The 19844-nt window shown below is 39.0% G+C and overlaps 1 protein-coding gene across 3 annotated transcripts in view; it reads left to right on the top strand.

Annotated features, from left to right (window-relative positions):
• The window catches only part of LOC128692422 (orexin/Hypocretin receptor type 1), a 1118627-nt gene that overhangs the window by 1080105 nt on the left and 18678 nt on the right, over positions 1-19844 (top strand). For all 3 annotated transcript variants that reach the window (XM_070096275.1, XM_070096276.1, XM_070096277.1), the window contains exons 9-10: positions 624-723; positions 14028-14142. In XM_070096275.1, coding sequence (XP_069952376.1) covers positions 624-723; positions 14028-14142 — 215 coding nt within the window. The remainder of the gene's footprint in view (positions 1-623; positions 724-14027; positions 14143-19844) is intronic.

The following is a 19844-nucleotide window of genomic DNA, read 5'->3' as shown; positions in this document are numbered from 1 at the left end:
TCTGGTGCTAAAGAAAATTAATTATAAAGTTACATTAAAAGCCTGGTTTCTAAAACAAATATCAGATATAAGGAAATAGCAAACGGAAATTTGGGACGAAATATATTTTCACCCGTAGCCTTCAGAAACTAATATTCAAAATCCTCGCGATATACTCTCTCCACAGGGCATAGGAAGTGGGGCGCCATAACTTCCTCACAGATGCCTTATGTTTCTCAGAATATAGGCGGATTTTGTGTGTGTTTATATGAATGTTACCTAAAATGAATCGGAAAATATGTTTCGTTTTAAGAACCTCTTTTATAAGAGTCAATTCCACAGGATTCTCATATAATTGGAAATATATTCACTGAGGACAACTTATCAAAAAAAAAAATCTCCAAGAAACTTAGTGACATACAATTTTTTTTGTGTTAACCCTCTACACCTGCATTACCAACTATAAAGAGAGAAATGGTTATGATTATGACCATATTTTTTAAAGGCCTCGGTCAGATGACAAAAAGCTCCAGCTCCGGGTCATCATATGACTGAGACCACTTTCAGGAAACACTTGACTGTTTCCTGACAAACTTTACATTCTTAACCGACTATAAAACTAAAATTTATTCTACCACCCACAGATAACTGGAGGGGCATGACAGGAACCCGAGAAACTACGGTCGGCTCATCTGGACCTGAACCTGCGGTACTTCTGGAGTTTAGCTCTTTCAGAAACAACAGGTGAGTGCATTATTGTTTGAAAATTTTATGGCTAAATTTCTCTCTCTATATTTTTATTATTGTCTTTTATATTATATTTTACTCGGTTGCAGATAGTTTTATGGGAAGCGGGAAAATATTTCGTCACATCATGAGCTGTCAGTCTGGAGCTTATCATAACCTTATTTGTTTCTACGCAAATATATGTTCTCTAAGCATTAAAAATGTGAATATAATAAATAAATATTAAAGTCGTCTGGACTTCAGACTTACTTCAGGATGCAGGAGAAGTTAGTCAACTTTTTATGTTTACAACCTGCGAACTCCTCAAACAGCAATTCACGTATCTAAAAAAAAAAAAAATACGCTTCCAAACTTCGAGATGATGACTAGCTATCTCCTGTGGCGTTATATAAAGTAGTCTGAAAGACCCATATAAACATTATTGCCTTTCTTAGTCTTATTTCGTTAACTGCATACTGGTGCTCATAACTAATAATGAAAGAACACATTGATGAATCTAAACTTATTACATCAGTTTCGAACTGTAACTAACAGTATATGACGGACAATTTAATCTTGCCCAAAGGCAGAACTATTTAATAAAGTTGAGTTGCAAGAGGTAAGAACAATGGATCTCATACTCGCCAGGGACAGGTCAATCTAAGTCACGTGTTCACCATTTGAGATCAGAGTAACGGAGGTCAGTTAACATCTCTTTATGGTGAAAGAGTTGAATGATGATGAAAGTATTTTCTTTTTGGGGAATTTCTTTCATTTTGGGTCACCCTGCCTCGGTGGGAGACGGCCAACTTGTTAATATATATATATATATATATATATATATATATATATATATATATATATATATATATATATATATATATATATGTATATATATATATGTGTGTGTGTGTGTGTGTGTGTGTGTGTGTGTGTGTGTGTGTGTGTGTGTGTGTGTGTGTGTGTGTGTGTGTGTGTGTGTGTGTCGTGCCGAATAGGCAGAACTTGCCATCTTGGCTTAAATAGCAACGCTCATCATGCCAAATAGGACAAGTGAAAATTTGTGTATGCAATAATTTCGCCAAAATCATTCTGAACCTAACGAAAAAAATATATTTCACTGTGTTTGTTTAGTATTAAATTACTGTAAACAAATCTAAAATATATTTAGTTGGGTTAGACTAAAATAAATTGCTCTTGGTATAATAAGGTTAGGTAAGTTTTCTAAGATTCTTTTGATGCAAAATTAAAAATTTTTGCATTAATATTAATGAAAAAAATATATCTTTAAACGTATAAGAGAAAATTTCAGAAAGGGCTTAGTTTTAAATGAGTTCTTGCTAATTGACTAACACTGTGACTAGCCAACGACTCAAACCCTTGCTGCTTTGGCCTGCGAAAACTCATGACGCCTTTATCCACGGGACCAAACAATCCTAAAGAGTACCGCACCCAGCAGAACTGAATGTTGTACTCGCTACCCATGAACATACGTTGGTGTGGGTGACTCTAGGCTAATTTCATTCTAGTCACTGTTTGGTGTACTAGTCCAACGAGCAGTATTTTATATTATCGTGTCCACGAACAAGTGGTATTGATCAATAACAAAACTGGGTGCGCTACTCTTAAGGACTGTTTGGTCCCGTGGGTAAAGGGGTCATGAGTATTCGCCTACCATGAGACAGGCCAAAGCAGCATGGGTTCGAGTCCTTGGCTAGTCACAGTGTTGTTATTGATCAATACCACTTGTTCGTAGGCACAATAATATATATATATATATATATATATATATATATATATATATATATATATATATATATATATATATATATGTCGTGCCGAATAGGCAGAAGTTGCGATCTTGGCTTAAATAGCAACGCTCATCTTGCCATATAAGACAAGCGAAAATTTGTGTATGCAATAATCTCGCCAAAATTATTCTGAACCTAACGAAAAAAATATATTTCACTGTTTGATTAGTATTAAATTATTGTACACAAATCTAAAATATATTTAGTTGGGTTAGGCTAAAATAAATTGTTCTTGTTATAATAAGGGTAGGTAAGTTTTCTAAGATTCTTTTGGAGCAAAATTAAATTTTTTTACATTAACATTAATAAAAATTAAAAAAATATAACGTATAAGAGAAAATTTTAGAAAGGACTTAGTTTTAAATGAGTTCTTGCTAATTGACCAGTTAAAAGCAGCAGTTATTACCGGGATACCTCAGGGATATGTTTAAAAGACAATATTCAAAATAAAGTTGCTAGTAATGGCAAATCAATTGATCAACAAACAAAGAGAGATAGAGGGCAGCGAGTGACTAGCTCTCTTAAGGTTTACTATACAAATAGTAGGAATCTAAGAAATAAGATAGATGAGCTAAGATTACTTGCAAGTGTTGGTAATATAAATATTATTGGTATAACAGAGACCTGGTTCAACCTGAAAGATAGAGAAATGCCTTCTGAAAGCAACATACAGGGTTATAAACTATTCCACACTGACAGGGTCAACAGGAAGGGTGGTGGTGTGACGATGTTTGTCAGAGAAAATTTAAATTGTTGTCTTAGACTTGATATAAGATTAGAAACATCGAACACAGAATCTGTTTGGCTACAGTTTCTCGAGGGACGTGACAAATTAATTTTGGGTGCGATTTATAGGCCCCCAAACCTTGATAAGGTTGGCAGTAAGCTGTTATGGGACGAAATTCATAAGGCATCTAGATATGAAAATGTTGTGATAATGGGAGATTTTAACTTTAGACAAATTGATTGGAACAATATGACAGGAAAGCTTGAGTCTAGTGACTTTCTTGATACGGTTCAGGATTGCTTTTTAGAACAGGTTGTGACAGAACCAACTAGAGGAAACAATCTGCTTGACTTGGTTCTTACCAACAAATATTCACTAATTAATAATCTTGAGGTTAATGATGAGCTTGGAGAAAGTGATCACAAATCACTTAGTTTCAATATATCATGGAATTACCAAGATAACCGCAATCAAATCTCTGTCCCAGATTTTCGCTTGGCCGACTTCATGGGACTGAAAAATTACCTGGGTGGGCTAAATTGGGATGTCCTGACTATGGATCAGGTACGTGATCTTGGTTGCCAATATGACGTTTTTCAGAGCATAGTTCTAGCTGCCCAGACAACTTTTGTTCCGAGTAGGGAAATTAGATCTAACAAAAATGGTCCCAAATGGATGAACAATAGATTAAAACATCTCATTGGTCAAAAGAGAGGCATATATAGGCGTATCAAAAGAGGGGATGGGCAGTTAAGAAATCAATATATTCATTTAAAGAGAGAAATAAAGAAAGGAATAAGAAAAGCAAAAAGGGATTATGAGGCTAAGGCCGCAAGGGATTCGAAGACTAACCCAAAAGGGTTCTTACAGGTATACAGAAGTAAGATTAGGGACAAGATTGGTCTACTTAAGAGTAACTCTGGTCAGGTCAATGACAGTGATAAGGATATGTGTGAAATTCTAAATACCTACTTCCTCTCAGTTTTCACCCAGGAAAATACTAGCGATATTCCTGAAATAATAGATTATGTAGAACAGGATGATAAACTATGCACAATTGCGGCAACTAGTGACATGGTTCTCAGAAAAATAGAGAAACTAAAACCTAACAAAGCCCCAGGCCCTGATGAACTGTTTCCAAGTTTTCTAAAGGAATGTAAAGAGGAGCTTAGCAAACCTTTGGCTAATCTTTTCAACATATCACTGGCATGGTGCCAGATAAGTGGAAAAAGCCAAATGTGATACCTATTTTCAAAGCTTCGAACTATAGACCAATAAGCCTTACCTCCACAGTGGGAAAATTTATGGAATCAATAATTGCCTAAGCAATTCGTAGCCATCTTGATAGGCACAGATTGATTAAAGAATCTCAACACGGTTTTACAAAGGGGCGTTCCTGTCTTACGAATTTACTAACTTTTCTCAGTAAGGGGTTTGAGGAGGTAGATCATGGTAATGAATATGATATTGTGTATATGGACTTCAGTAAGGCTTTCGAAAGAGTTCCACACCAAAGGCTATTGAGAAAACTTAAGGCACACGGAATAGGAGGAGAAATTTTTTCCTTGGTAGAGCCATGGCTGACAAATAGACAGCAGAGAGTTTGCATAAATGGGGAGAAATCAGAATGGGGGCACGTCAGAAGCGGTGTTCCTCAGGGGTCAGTGTTGGGCCCGTTGTTGTTCACAATTTACATAAACGACATAGATGAGGGAATAAATAGTGTCATAAGCAAATTTGCTGATGACTCCAATATAGGCCGCCCAATTCATTCTAATGAGGACACTAGAACACTCCAGGATGATTTGAATAGACTGATGCAATGGTCGGAGAAGTGGCAGATGCAGTTTAATATTGACAAATGCAAAGTTCTAAATGTTAGACAGTTAATAACCATGCCACATATAAACTAAATGTAGATCTTAATACTACTGATTACGAAAAGGATTTAGGAGTTCTGGTTAGCAGTAATCTAAAACGAAGACAACAGAGCATTAGTGTTCGCAATAAAGCTAACAGAATTCTTGGCTTCATATCTAGAAGTATAAATAATAGAAGTCCCCAGGTTGTTCTTCAACTCTGTATATCCTTGGTTAGGCCTCATTTAGACTATGCTGCTCAGTTCTGGTCACTGTATTACACAATGGATATAAATGCTCTGGAAAACGTACAGAGGAGGATGACAAAGATGATCCCATGTATCCGAAATCTTCCCTATGAGGATAGACTGAGGGACCTGAATCTGCACTCTCTCGAAAGGCGTAGAATTAGGGGGGATGTGATCGAGGTGTATAAATGGAAAACAGGAATAAATAAAGAGGATGTAAGTAGCGTGCTGAAAATTTCCAGCCAAGACAGGACTCGCAGCAATGGTTTCAAGTTGGAAAAATTCAGATTCAGGAAGGATATAGGAAAGAACTGGTTTGGTAATAGAGTTGTGGATGAGTGGAACAAACTACCGAGTACAGTTATTCAGGCTAAAACGTTGTGTAGTTTTAAAAATAGGTTAAATAAATACAGGAGTGGGTGTGGGTGGGTGTGAGTTGGACCTGACTAGCTTGTGCTGCTGTGTCTGGTGCAGTGCTCCATCCTTGAGTGAAGGTGACCAGACTGGGTGGGTCATTGGGCTAATCCGGGGGGGGTCATTGTTCTAATCCGGGGGGGGGGGACATGGACCTGCTCCCTATGGGTCAGTAGGCCTGTTGCAGTGTTCCTTCTTTCTTATGTTCTTATGTTTACATATTCGGCACGACACATATGAATATATATATATATATATATATATATATATATATATATATATATATATATATATATATATATATATATATATATATATATATTCATACATATATATATATATTCATATATATATATATATATATATATATATATATATTCATATATATATATATATTCATATATATATATATATATATATATATATATATATATATATATTCATATATATATATATATATTCATATATATATATATATTCATATATATATATATATATATATTCATATATATATATATACATATATATATATATATGAATATATATATATATATATATATGAATATATATATATATATATATATATATATATATATATATACATATATATATATATATATATATATATATATATATATATATATATATATATATATATATATATATATATATATATTCCATAAATAATGAGCAACCTCTCCCTTTCTTCCTCCAATTGCCTTTCCTTTCAGATTGCCTTGTCTGTCTTCACTGTCTCCTTTGTGTTTTTTTATCTCCTTTGCCTCCCCGTCCTTCTTTGTTAATTTCCAGATCTCTCTGCTAGTCCTTCCTTCATAGCTCCATTCCTGTCTTCTTTTTTATTTTTAATGGCTTTGTTTTCCACTTGGTCCTCCAGTTTCAGAGAACTTTATTCAGCCACAACAGTACACAGCCTCCTGCCCTGCCTTAATGCACATGTCCCCAGTTTCCTCTTGAAAGGAATTGCTTGCCCAGGTGTGGGTTCCAGACTGGTGCTGCATACTCCAGTATGAGCCTAACATACACAGTGTACAGTGTCTTGAACGATTCCTTATTAAGGTATCGGAACGCTATTCTCAGGTTTGTCAGGCGCCCGTATGCTGCAGCAGTTATTTGGTTGATGTGTGCCTCCGGTGATGTGCTCGGTGTTATGGTCACCCCAAGGTCTTTCTCCCTGAGTGAGGTCTGTAGTCTTTGTCCACCTAGCCTATACTCTGTCTGCGGTCTTCTTTGCCCCTCCCCAATCTTCATGACTTTGCATTTGGCTGGATTGAATTCGAGAAGCCAGTTACTGGATCACATGTCCAGCCTGTCCAGGCCTCTTTGCAGTCCTGCCTCATCCTCGTCCGATTTAATTCTTCTCATCAACTTCACGTCATCTGCGAACAGGGACACTTCAGAGTCTATTCCTTCCATCATGTCGTTCACATATATCAAAAATAGCACTGGTCCTAGAACTGACCCCTGTGGGACCCCGCTCGTAACAGGCGCCCACTGTGATACCTCTTCACGTACCATGACTCGTTGCTGCCTGTGTGTGTTTGTGTGTGTGTGTATGTGTGTGTGTGTGTGTGTGTGTGTGTGTGTGTGTGTGTGTGTGTGTGTGTGTGTGTGTGTGTGTGTGTGTGTGCGATGGCACACTCCTAATAAAAATGTACCTTAATAGAGGAATCATATTAGAACAGCCTGGCTAGCGCATTGGCCTGCTAGTTTGAGGAATGGTTTGCCATATGTTCGAGTCCTTTGTGAGGCGAGTTGTTCATAAAATCATACGTGAAAATATTTGAAGAGGTCAAATTTTAGGGCAAGTCGGCATGTTTATATGGTTTCACCACAGTTATTTTGAAAACTTGACACGTAGTATCAATGATTTTTAAGAAGCCTACTGTGTAAGGCTTATGGTCCTATTATAAATCAAAAGTAATCAAAACTTTTGATCTATTGACTGTCTCAAACATAAGTTATGCAGACATGATGTGAAGCAAAATTTAGGTGCATAAAATAGTTCAGATTTGAACAGGGCATTGACTAAGATCACTCGGTTCACTCGGCAATAAAAATAAATACAAGAGAGACCTAAAAACAAAGTGAAGCTAAATAAAAAATAGAAACTATTAAAACACGAACCATGTTAAAACAACATGTGGCATGCAAAGAGTACGTAACCTTTATTCGGCGCATGTACACACCCTCATTTACAGGCTATCTCCCCCAACCAGCGAACCAGGTGACTGAGAGTTGACGATGGGGCCCCGTCGTTCAACTAGTACCCAGGTTCCAGCCAATAAGAAGATGGTTTTGGCAATCGCAGAGGTTATGTGGGTACCACTCTCCTGTTGAAGCACGGTCTGCTCTCTAGTGCTTCTATTCTGCCTTGCTTACCGTGGAGTGCACTAATACCTATCACTGTACATAGTGTATATAGTGTACATACTGCTTTTCTAAATTGGTGAAGGATAATGCAAGTCAAAACTTTTTTGCTGTCTTTATTTTGCTCTCTTTACACCCAGGATAACAGGCCATTTGGACTCCTGGGTTGTAATACAACCCTTACAAATTAAAATGTTCTTTAATAATGAAGGCTAGAAACCCTTCTAAAAGACTGCTAAGGTCATCACAGGCACCTAAGAAAAAGCCGACGTCTTGGGCAAGCAGTTTAAATGTGGTTTAAAGTCAAACTGCACAACAAAAGTCACACAAACGAACAGGTGGCTCTGAGTGAGGTGGTGTGTCGGAGCCTCAGTCTCCAAAGAATCATCTCCAAGTTCCTCTTCCTGTTGAAAGAGGAATAAACACACATTGCCAAATTGTGCAACGTTGTGCTAGTTTGTAAGGCCCACAAAGCCTCTGTTTCCAAGAACGTAACCACAAATTTGGCCCAATAAAACACACTGGCAGAAATCTGCAATAGAGGAACCTCAAAAAATATTTCCTGCTTAAAACTGATGTCTTCAACCACAACAACAGTGTCCTTTTTTATTTATTTATATGCATGACCTCAATGTTGGCAATATAGCTTACCTGGAGTTTGCCTGGAGAGAGTTCCGGGGGTCAACGCCCCCGCGGCCCGGTCTGTGACCAGGCCTCCTGGTGGATCAGAGCCTGATCAACCAGGCTGTTACTGCTGGCTGCACGCAAACCAACGCACGAGCCACAGCCCGGCTGGTCAGGAACCGACGTTAGGTGCTTGTTCAGTGCCAGCTTGAAGACTGCCAGGGGTCTGTTGGTAATCCCCCTTATGTATGCTGGGAGGCAGTTGAACAGTCTCGGGCCCCTGACACTTATTGTATGGTCTCTTAACGTGCTAGTGACACCTGTGCTTTTCATTGGGGGGATGTTGCATCGTCTGCCAAGTCTTTTGCTTTCGTAGTGAGTGATTTTCGTGTGCAAGTTCGGTACTAGTCCCTCTAGGATTTTCCAGGTGTATATAATCATGTATCTCTCCCGCCTGCGTTCCAGGGAATACAGGTTCAGGAACCTCAAGCGCTCCCAGTAATTGAGGTGTTTTATCTCCGTTATGCGTGCCATGAAGGTTCTCTGTACATTTTCTAGGTCGGCAATTTCACCTGCCTTGAAAGGTGCTGTTAGTGTGCAGCAATATTCCAGCCTAGATAGAACAAGTGACCTGAAGAGTCATCATGGGCTTGGCCTCCCTAGTTTTGAAGGTTCTCATTATCCATCCTGTCATTTTTCTAGCAGATGCGATTGATACAATGTTATGGTCCTTGAAGGTGAGATCCTCTAACATGATCACTCCCAGGTCTTTGACGTTGGTGTTTCGCTCTATTTTGTGGCCAGAATTTGTTTTGTACTCTGATGAAGATTTAATTTCCTCGTGTTTACCATATCTGAGTAATTGAAATTTCTCATCGTTGAACTTCATATTGTTTTCTGCAGCCCACTGACAGATTTGGTTGATGTCCGCCTGGAGCCTTGCAGTGTCTGCAATGGAAGACACTGTCATGCAGATTCGGGTGTCATCTGCAAAGGAAGACACGGTGCTGTGGCTGACATCCTTGTCTATGTCAGATATGAGGATGAGGAACAAGATGGGAGCGAGTACTGTGCCTTGTGGAACAGAGCTTTTCACCGTAGCTGCCTCGGACTTTATTCTGTTGACTACTACTTTCTGTGTTCTGTTAGTGAGGAAATTATAGATCCATCGACCGACTTTTCCTGTTATTCCTTTAGCACGCATTTTGTGCGCTATTACGCCATGGTCACACTTGCCGAAGGCTTTTGCAAAGTCTTTATATATTACATCTGCATTCTTTTTGTCTTCCAGTGCATCTAGGACCTTGTCGTAGTGATCCAATAGTTGAGACAGACAGGAGAGACCTGTTCTAAACCCATGTTGTCCTGAGTTGTGTAATTGATGGGTTTCTAGATGGGTGGTGATCTTGCTTCATAGGACCCTTTCAAAAATTTTTATGATATGGGATGTTAGTGCTATCGGTCTGTAGTTCTTTGCTATTGCTTTACTGCCCCCTTTGTGGAGTGGGGCTATGTCTGTTGTTTTTAGTAACTCTGGGACGACCCCCGTGTCCATGCTCCCTCTCCATAGGATGGTAAAAGCTCGTGATAGGGGCTTCTTGCAGTTCTTGATGAACACGGAGCTACATGAGTCTGGCCCTGGGGCAGAGTGCATGGGCATGTCATTTGTCGCCTGTTCGAAGTCATTTGGAGTCAGGATAACATCAGATAGGCTTGTGTTAACCAAATTCTGTGGCTCTCTCATAAAAAATTCATTTTGATCTTCGACTCTCAGTCTGGTTAGCGGCTTGCTAAAAACTGAGTCATATTGGGACTTGAGTAGCTCACTCATTTCCTTGCTGTCATCTGTGTAGGACCCATCTTGTTTAAGTAGGGGCCCAATACTGGACGTTGTTCTCGACTTTGATTTAGCATAAGAGAAGAAATACTTTGGGTTTCTTTCGATTTCATTTATGGCTTTTAGTTCTTCCCGCGATTCCTGACTCCTATAAGATTCCTTTAGCTTAAGTTCGATGCTTGCTATTTCTCTGACCAGTGTCTCCCTACGCATTTCAGATATATTGACCTCTTTTAGCCACTCTGTTATTCTTTTCCGTCGCCTGTAAAGGGAGCGCCTCTCTCTTTCTATTTTATATCTACTCCTCCTTTTTCTTAGAGGAATAAGCCTTGTGCATACATAGAGTGCCACCGAGTTAATCTGCTCCATGCATAAGTTGGGGTCTGTGTTGCTTAGTATATCTTCCCAGCTTATATCGGTTAGGACTTGGTTTACTTGGTCCCACTTTATGTTTTTGTTATTGAAGTTAAATTTGGTGAATGCTCCCTCGTGACTAATCACATTATGTCGGTCTGGGGCTCCGTGCATACATGTCTGAACCTCAATTATGTTGTGATCTGAGTATTTTGTTTTCGATATGGTGACATTTCGTATCAGATCATCATTGTTAGTGAAGATGAGGTCTAGTGTATTCTCCAGTCTAGTAGGCTCTATTATTTGCTGGTTTAAATTGAATTTTGTGCAGAGATTTAAAAGCTCGTGTGAGTGTGAGTTTTCATCAGAGCTGCCTCCTGGTGTTATTACTGCAACAATATTATTTGCTATATTCCTCCATTTTAGGTGCCTTAAGTTGAAATCTCCCAGGAGCAAGATGTTGGGTGCAGGAGCTGGCAGATTTTCCAGACAGTGGTCAATTTTTAACAGCTGTTCCTGGAATTGCTGGGATGTTGCATCCGGAGGCTTGCAGACTACCACAACGACTAGGTTTTGGTTCTCGATCTTTACTGCTAAAACTTCCACTACATCATTTGAGGCATTAAGCCGTTCTGTGCAAACAAGTGAATCTGCAATGTACAGGCCAACCCCCCCATCTTTTTGCCTGTTCACTCTGTCGCATCTGTATAGGTTGTAACCTGGGATCCATATTTCGTTGTCCAAGTGATCCTTTATGTGGGTCTCAGTGAAAGCCACGAACATTGCCTTTGCCTCTGCAAGCAGTCCACGGATGAAAGGTATTTTGTTTGTTGCTGGCTTTAGACCCTGTATATTTGCAAAGAAGAATGTCATCGGACTGGTGGTATTGTTGGTACTGGGGGGGGATTTTTTTCCGGCATTAGTATCTGTATCTGTTGGTTTGGAGTGGAGGCCATCGACTGTGGTTCCACTCCAGGAATGACTAGATTTGGTGGACGATTTCTGCCATTTCCTTCCATTTTTTTTCCTTCCTGGCACTAAAAAACCTCTCCCTCTTGAGTGGCTGTGGCTACCCAGGTTTTCCCATGGCCTGGATGTTTTGTATCTTTTTGTCCCCTTTAGATGGTGTGCCTGGCAATTTAAGTTATAGCACAGTCTTTCCTGTACTGAAGAGGTACACATTTCAGGGTGAAAAAGCTTACAGGGAGTTTGCATTTTCCTGTTGTCATATGGGCACGGCATTTTCTAGGGTGGTCATAGTTGCACGTCCCATCTGTTTTTCCAGATTTCCCATGCCTGCAGATACCAAGTGCATAGTATGTGCACAGGGTTGGTTTCCGTTTGCCTTGGGTTTCTGTGACTGTATTCCCTGTTGGTGCATGTTTACCTGTCTTATTCCTATCCTCCCTAGCACCAACAATGGAGCTCCCACCAGTTGTTTTTGGTAATATATCCTCACTATTGCTAGTGGAGTCCTCTTGTTTGCTATTTCCTGTGGTATTTCTAGTTTGCAATATTGGTTTTATCTTTGACTACACTTGTTTCCCCACTACGGCTCCTGTCTCCCATGAGGTCATTTATATGCATTCCTACCTGTGTATAATTCCCGACTACCTGGACAAAATCTCCAGCTTCACCATTACTGTCTCCCAGGACAGCACCTCCATCTTCACCATTACTGTCTCCCAGGACATCACTATCAGCCCCATATTTACTGACTACCAGGACATCACCTACAGCCTTACAGTTTCTGACTACATGGCCAGCATCAAGGGCAGTACCATTCAGCCCAGACTTTTTATGTTCCCATCTGTTGTAGAAAGCTTCCAGGTTGTCTATGAAAGCAACTTTGATGTTATCCTCTTTTAATACCAATGTGATTTTACTCCACAGATTTATCTCATTTGGACATACCCAAAAACACTTCCCTGCTTTAATACTGCTTGTAGCTAGTTCTTGGATATCTGCACAAGCGACGTGCCACCAATTTCCACAAAAATGACAATTTATCCATGTGGAAGCCCGTTTGTTTGATTGCAGACTACACAGGGCTTCATAATGATTTGAATGGTTGATTTACTGTAATTCTACTAGCAACCTCTTGAATACTCTATTAATAACTTCCTTAAAGTGAAGCTCTAGCTATTTGTATTTCTATTTCTAACTGAACTTGTATATTAGGACAACTTACCGGTGTATGATCCTGTTTTATATTTATTGTTTGTGTTTGATAAGGGCGCCTACAACCCCATCCGTTTAGTCTGCTTTATTGTCCAACGAATCCGTTTGAAACCGGTCGAGGGTTCGGACCAGTCGAGGGTTCGACCAGTCAAGGGTTCGGAACCAGTCTGATCTGATCAGTGGGTCACTTATTTAAAACATACTAGTCGGTGATTTGGGCTAACACATGAAGGATATACTGGAAATTATTTATAAAAAAAATACAAATATTTCTCAGACACAGGTTACATACAATGAAAATTATATTTCTCAGCATATTTACCTTAACTTTTAGTTTAGGTACTAAAATCTAATTGATGTTAGTGAATAGTCGAAATATGAGTGCTAGTGAACTCGGCTCACACACTGAGGTCCTTAGCTCGAACCCCGGTACGGGTGGAAATATTAAGAGGTGAAGAGGTGTGTCCTTAAGACACCTGCTGTCCCTGTTCATTTATCAGTAAAATAGATAGATACCTGGGTGTTAGTCGACTGGTGTGGGTCGCATCCTGAGACAAAACTGACCTAATTTGCCCGAAATGCTCAGCATAAAAAGTATGTCATTGATGTCAACTAGGCCTGTATACCTTGTTCGTGTACTTGTTATTATTATTATTATTATTTATTATTATTATTATTATTATTATTATTATTACTTTTATTATTATTACTTTTATTATTATTACTTTTATTATTATTATTATTATTATTATTATTATATAGCCTAAATGACTCGCATTAAAAAGGTTTCGTTCTTTAGCAACTATAACTGAGATAGTCCAGATTATGTTATCATTACTAAGAAGAAAACTAACGAGGGATATTTCTTGGATGTTACAGGATGGTACACAAGTGTTCTATGACCTCTCACAGTGGAAGAGGAGTCATGACCGGCTCCAGCAGGGACCTCCGACACAACACCTTCAATGAGTTGATTTCAGATAACACGTGCAAGGTAGGCTATCAGATGTGCCATATTTTGTTCTAGTATGCATTTCTGATATCTTTATCTATGCGTTTGATCCTGCTTAAGGAGAGTTATTTACACACAAGTGTTCTTTGCACTGGTCAGTGACGCATACGAATCCATTGTACTGTATTGCTTATGTCATGCAATATTTCGCCCTGCTAAAGAAGGCCTTGGTGGCAGACTGAAATATGTTGTACTTTTTTCCATGAGAGTTCGTTTATTTCAATAATTATCTGAGTACTGGGAATTATTATTATTAGCATAATCAAAGAAAGCGCTAAACTCAGTACTGGGTAAGTTCTCATCGTCTGTGCTGGAGTGTATAAATGTTCGTGCCGCCTGTCAAATTCAACCCTGTAAATCACATATCTTTCTAACACCCTTCATATTCTCGTATCTCATTAGCTCTAATACAAACCTCTCTTCAATTCATTTCGTCACATTTTTAGGCGGACTGAAACTGCCTCCTCCATTCGTTTCCAACAGGACTTATCCCTCTTCTTTCCATGCCTCCTCCTCTACAGGTCCCTACTTCTCTGCTTCCTTTTATTTTGACTTAAAGTACCATTTTGAAATACAATCGTGGTAACTCCTTCGTGTTTGCAGCCAGATTCTAAGTTTACTGATCATTTATTTATGTAGTTTTCATTCCCAAGTCTAGGTTTTCTGTTTTACAACAGAATATTTTAAGATACAACAAAAATCAGTGAGAGCTTTAGGTGATCTAGTTTTCTACGGTATGCATTTGCCTGAAACACTAAATATCGCCATATTGCTCGCTTTCCAGTTTCAAACTACTTTGTGTTACTACCTGTTAACCCTTACTCTGATGCCTCTAGAATGAATGAGCACTTCTTGTCATAACTCATATTTCGTATACTTGTGTTCCAGGACTGTTGCAATATAATCATGGAACGTGTTAATTTAGATTACTGATACAGTGAGAGTGAAAGGTAGATAGGGTATAATGAGAATGGTATCACAAAGTAAGAGAGAGGTGCAGGTTAATAAACTGAAGGTATAAGCAACTATTAGTAGAAAGATGGGCTAGAGAGAGAATAAGCAAAGATGGAGGGAATATTTTGGGGAACTGTTATATGTTGATGATAGGGAAGCTGTGATTTCATGCATTGGGAAGGGAGGTATGACATCTTGTAGGAGTTAGGAAGAGCCTGATGGGTAGAATGAAATGGGGTATAGCAGCTGGGATTGATGGGATCAAGACAGAAATGTTAAAAGAAGGTGGGGTATGATTTTGGAATGGTTGGTGAATTTATTTAATAAATGTATGAGAGGGGAAGGTACTTGGGGACTGGCAGAGACCATGTGTAGTTCCTTTGCATTAATGCAAAGACAAAACAGAGTGTAAGAATTATAGAGGAATAAGCTTGTTGAATATACCTGGAAAGGTGCTTGGTAGAGTTATCATTGAAAGACTTATGAGTATAAAAGAAAGCAGGAAATCAAATTAACAACAGATTTTAGGAAGGATAAGAATATATAGATCAAGTGTTTACAGTGAAGCATATAAGTGAGCAGCTTTTGATAAAGGAAAATTTTTTTTCATTGCTTTCATGGATTTGGAAAAGGCATGTGACAGGGTTATAGAAATGCAATGTGGCACATGTTGCAAGCGTATGGAATAGAGGATAGGTTACTGAAAGCCGTTAAGATTTTTCACAAGGATAGTGAGGCTCAGATTAGGGTATATAGGAGAGAGATTATTTTCCAGTAAAAGTATAATGTTGTCATGGTTGCTTAGTATATTTATAGATGTGGTTGTAAGAAAAATTAATGTTCGGGTGCTAGGAAGAGGTGTGGGATTGAATGATAAGGAATCTAAAACAGAGTTGGAGTTGTCACAGTTGCTTTTTGCTAATGATACTGTGCTTTTGGGAGATTCTAAAGAGAAGTTGCAGAAGTTGGTGGACGAATTAGGAAGGGTATATAGAAGGAAATTGAAAGTTAACATTGGAAAAGGAAAGGTAATGAGTATAACAAAAAAAATAAGCAATGAAAGATTGGACGTCATATTGGAGGGAGAGAGTACGGAGGAAGTGAATGTATTCAGATATTTGGGAGTGGACTTGTCAGCATATTTGTCTATGAAAGACAAAATGAATCAGAGAATTGAAGGGAAAATGGTGAGTGGCGCACTGATAAGTCTGTGGAGACAAAGAACGTTATCCATGGAAGCAAAAAGGGGTTTGTGAGAGAGTATAGTGGTACCATTGCTCATATATGGGTGTGAAGCATGGGTGGTGAATGTTGCAGCAAGGTGAAGGCTGGATACAGCGAAAATGTCGTGTCTGCGGGGAATGTGCGATGTGAGTACGCTGAGGTCAGTGGTCACGTGTGGTCATACCTGCCTAAGCTCTCTGGGAGTTAGCATAGGGTGTTACCAAGCACCATGACTTATTGTAGTGTTTAAGAATCTCAGGCTTAAGTGTTGAAGAAGGTTCTACTGCTTCAGGAGGAAAATAGGAGGCTGAAGCTTTGCCTAGATGGGTTTGGGAGTGAAGGTGAGATGGATTTAGCTGGTAAGGAGGAAATGGTCACCAGCAGTGAGAGTGGCAGCCACTTTAAGTGGCAAGTGGTTCACAGTTCAGGAAGAAGGAAGATAAGGAGAGTTAATAGAGAAGATGTGAAGGTAGGAAATCGATTCTCTGTTCTCCAGGACGAGTGTACTTCAGTGGTTAGTGAGGTTGAAGGTACCACTGATTCCCTTGCTAATCAAGGTAAGAATATTCTAATTGTAGGAGATTCTCAGGTATGATACATGGACCTTGCTTATTGTAACAGAGATAGAAAGGTCAGACAGTGTGTGCCTCCCAGGAGCTGGTGTTGGTGACATAGTCAGCAAGTTGGATAATATGTCAAGTAATGGGAACAAGTCTCTTAGTGTTGGGGGTGATGACATTGGGAAGGGCAGGAGACAGAAGCTGCTGGATAAGTACAGGTCAGCCATAGCAAGAGTCAGGTCTAAGGGAGGGATCCGAGTCCTATGTAGCATCTTGCCAAGAAAGGGAGTGGGCAGTGAATGAATGTCTAGGGCAATTGGTATAAATTGCTGGCTAGACAGGTACTGCAATGAACTTGCATTCCCATTCATTGATAACTGGGACAAATTCTATGACAAACATTATATTTATGCAAGGAATGGGGTTCATCTCTCTGGGACTGGAGTGGTTGCATTAGCCAATTTGATTGAGGGGGTAATTAATGACTTGTCTAGGACTTTAAACTGGTAGATTATAGAGGTATGGGTTGGTTTAGAAAGACACGTAAGCAAACACTATGATATATTTACTAGAAAACGTTTCGGTCCCAGGACCGAAACGTTTTCTGTTAAATATGTAAGTGTTTGCTTATGTGTCTTTCTAAACCAACTTGTCGGTATTTGTTACCAAGGTTTATACCAGAGGTATGGGTGTTTGTGGGAAACAATCAGGCTGCAAATCAACTGATCAACAAACAGAGAGAGATAGTAGAGGGCAACGAGTGACTAGTTCCCTTAAGATTAACTATACAAATAGTAAGAGTCTAAGAAATAAGATAGATAAGCTAAGATCACTTGGAAGTGCAGGTAATATAGATATTATTGGTATAACAGAGACCTGATTCAACTTGAAAGATAGAGAAATGCCTTCTGAATGCAACAAACAGGGTTATAAACTATTCCACACTGATAGGGTCAACAGGAAGGGTGGCGGAGTGGCGATGTAGGTCAGAGATAATTTAAATTGTTCTCTTAGACATGATATAAGATTAGAAGCATCGGACACAGAATCTATTTGGCTACAGTTTCTCGAGGGTCATGACAAATTAATTTTGGGTGCGATTTATAGGCCCCCAAACCTTGATAGGGAGTGCAGTAAGCTGTTATGGGACAAAATTCATAAGGTATCTAGATAAGAAAATGTTGTGTTAATGAAAGATTTTAACTTTAGACAAATTGATTGGAACATACGATAGGAAATCTTGAGTCTAGTGACTTTCTTGATACGGTTCAGGATTGCTTTTTAGAACAGTTTGTGACAGAATCAACTAGAGGAAACAATCTATTTGACTTGGTTCTTACCAACAAAGAATCACTAATTAATAATCTTGAGGATAATGATGAGCTTGGGGAAAGTGATCACAAATAACTTTCGTGGAATTACCCAGATAACTGCAATCAAATCTCTGTCCCAGACTTTCGCTTGGCCGATTTCATGGGACTGAGAAATTACCTGGATGGGCTAAATTGGGATGACCTGACTATGGGTCAGGGAGGTGATCTTGGTTGCCAATATGACGTTTTTCAGAGCATAATTCTAGCTGCCCAGACAACTTTTGTTCTGAGTAGGGAAATTAGATCTAACAAAAATGATCCCAAATGGATGAACAATAGATTAAAACATCTCATTGGTTAAAAGAGAGGCATATATAGGCGTATCAAAAGAGGAGATGGGCAGTTAAGAAATCAGTATATTCAATTAAAGAGAGAAATAATAAAAAGGAATAAGAAAAGCAAAAAGGGATTATGAGGCTAAGGTGGCAAGGGATACGAAGACTAACCCAAAAGGGTTCTTTCAGGTATACAGAAGTAAGATTAGGGACAAGATAGGCCCACTTAAGAGTAACTCAGGTCAGGTCACTGACAGTTACAAAGATATGTGTGAAATTTTCAGTACTTACTTCCTCTCAGTTTTTACCCAGGAAAATACTAGCGAAATTCCTGAAATAGAGTATGTAGAACAGGATGATGATAAACTATGGATGATTGCGGCAACTAGTGACATGGTCCTCAGACAAATAGAGAAATTAAAACCTTACAAATCCCCAGGCCCTGATGAACTGTTTGCAAGGGTGTTAAAAGAATGTAAAGAGGAACTTAGCATACCTTTGGCTAATCTTTTTAACATATCACTACAAACTGGCATAGTGCCTGATAAGTGGAAAATGGCAAATGTAATACCTATTTACAAGGCAGGTGACGGGTCCTTAGCTATGAACTATAGACCAATAAGCCTTACCTCCATAGTGGGAAAATTTATGGAATAAATAATTGCCAAAGCAATTTGTAGCCATCTTCATAGGCATAAATTGATTAATGAATCTCAACACGGTTTTTCAAAGAGGCGTTCCCGTCTTACGAATTTACTAACTTTCTTCACTAAGGTATTTGAGGAGGTAGATCATGGTATTGAATATGATATTGTGTATATGGACTTCAGTAAGGCTTTTGATAGAGTTCCCCATCAGAGGCTATTGAGGAAACTTAAGGCACATGGAATAGGAGGAGAAATTTTTTCCTTGGTGGAGGCATGGCTAACAAATAGGCAGCAGAGAGTTTGCATAAATGGGGAGAAATCAGAATGGGGGCATGTCACAAGCGGTGTTCCACAGGGGTCAGTGTTGGGCCCGTTGTTGCTCACAATTTACATAAACGACATAGACGAGGGAATAAATAGCGACATAAGCAAATTCGGTGATGACACCAAAATAGGCCGCCCAATTCATTCTAATGAGGGCACTAGAGCACTCCAGGATGATTTGAATAGACTGATGCAATGGTCGGAGAAATGGCAGATGCAGTTTAAAATAGACAAATGCAACATATAAACTAGATAATGTAGATCTTAATACTACTGATTGCGAAAATGATTTAGGAGTTCTGGTTAGCAGAAATCTAAAACCAAGAA

This window comes from Cherax quadricarinatus, chromosome 53, assembly GCF_038502225.1.
Source record: "Cherax quadricarinatus isolate ZL_2023a chromosome 53, ASM3850222v1, whole genome shotgun sequence".
Lineage (NCBI taxonomy): Eukaryota > Metazoa > Arthropoda > Malacostraca > Decapoda > Parastacidae > Cherax > Cherax quadricarinatus.
The sequence above is the reverse complement of the archived record's forward strand: the minus strand, read 5'-3'. Positions and strand labels throughout refer to the sequence as shown.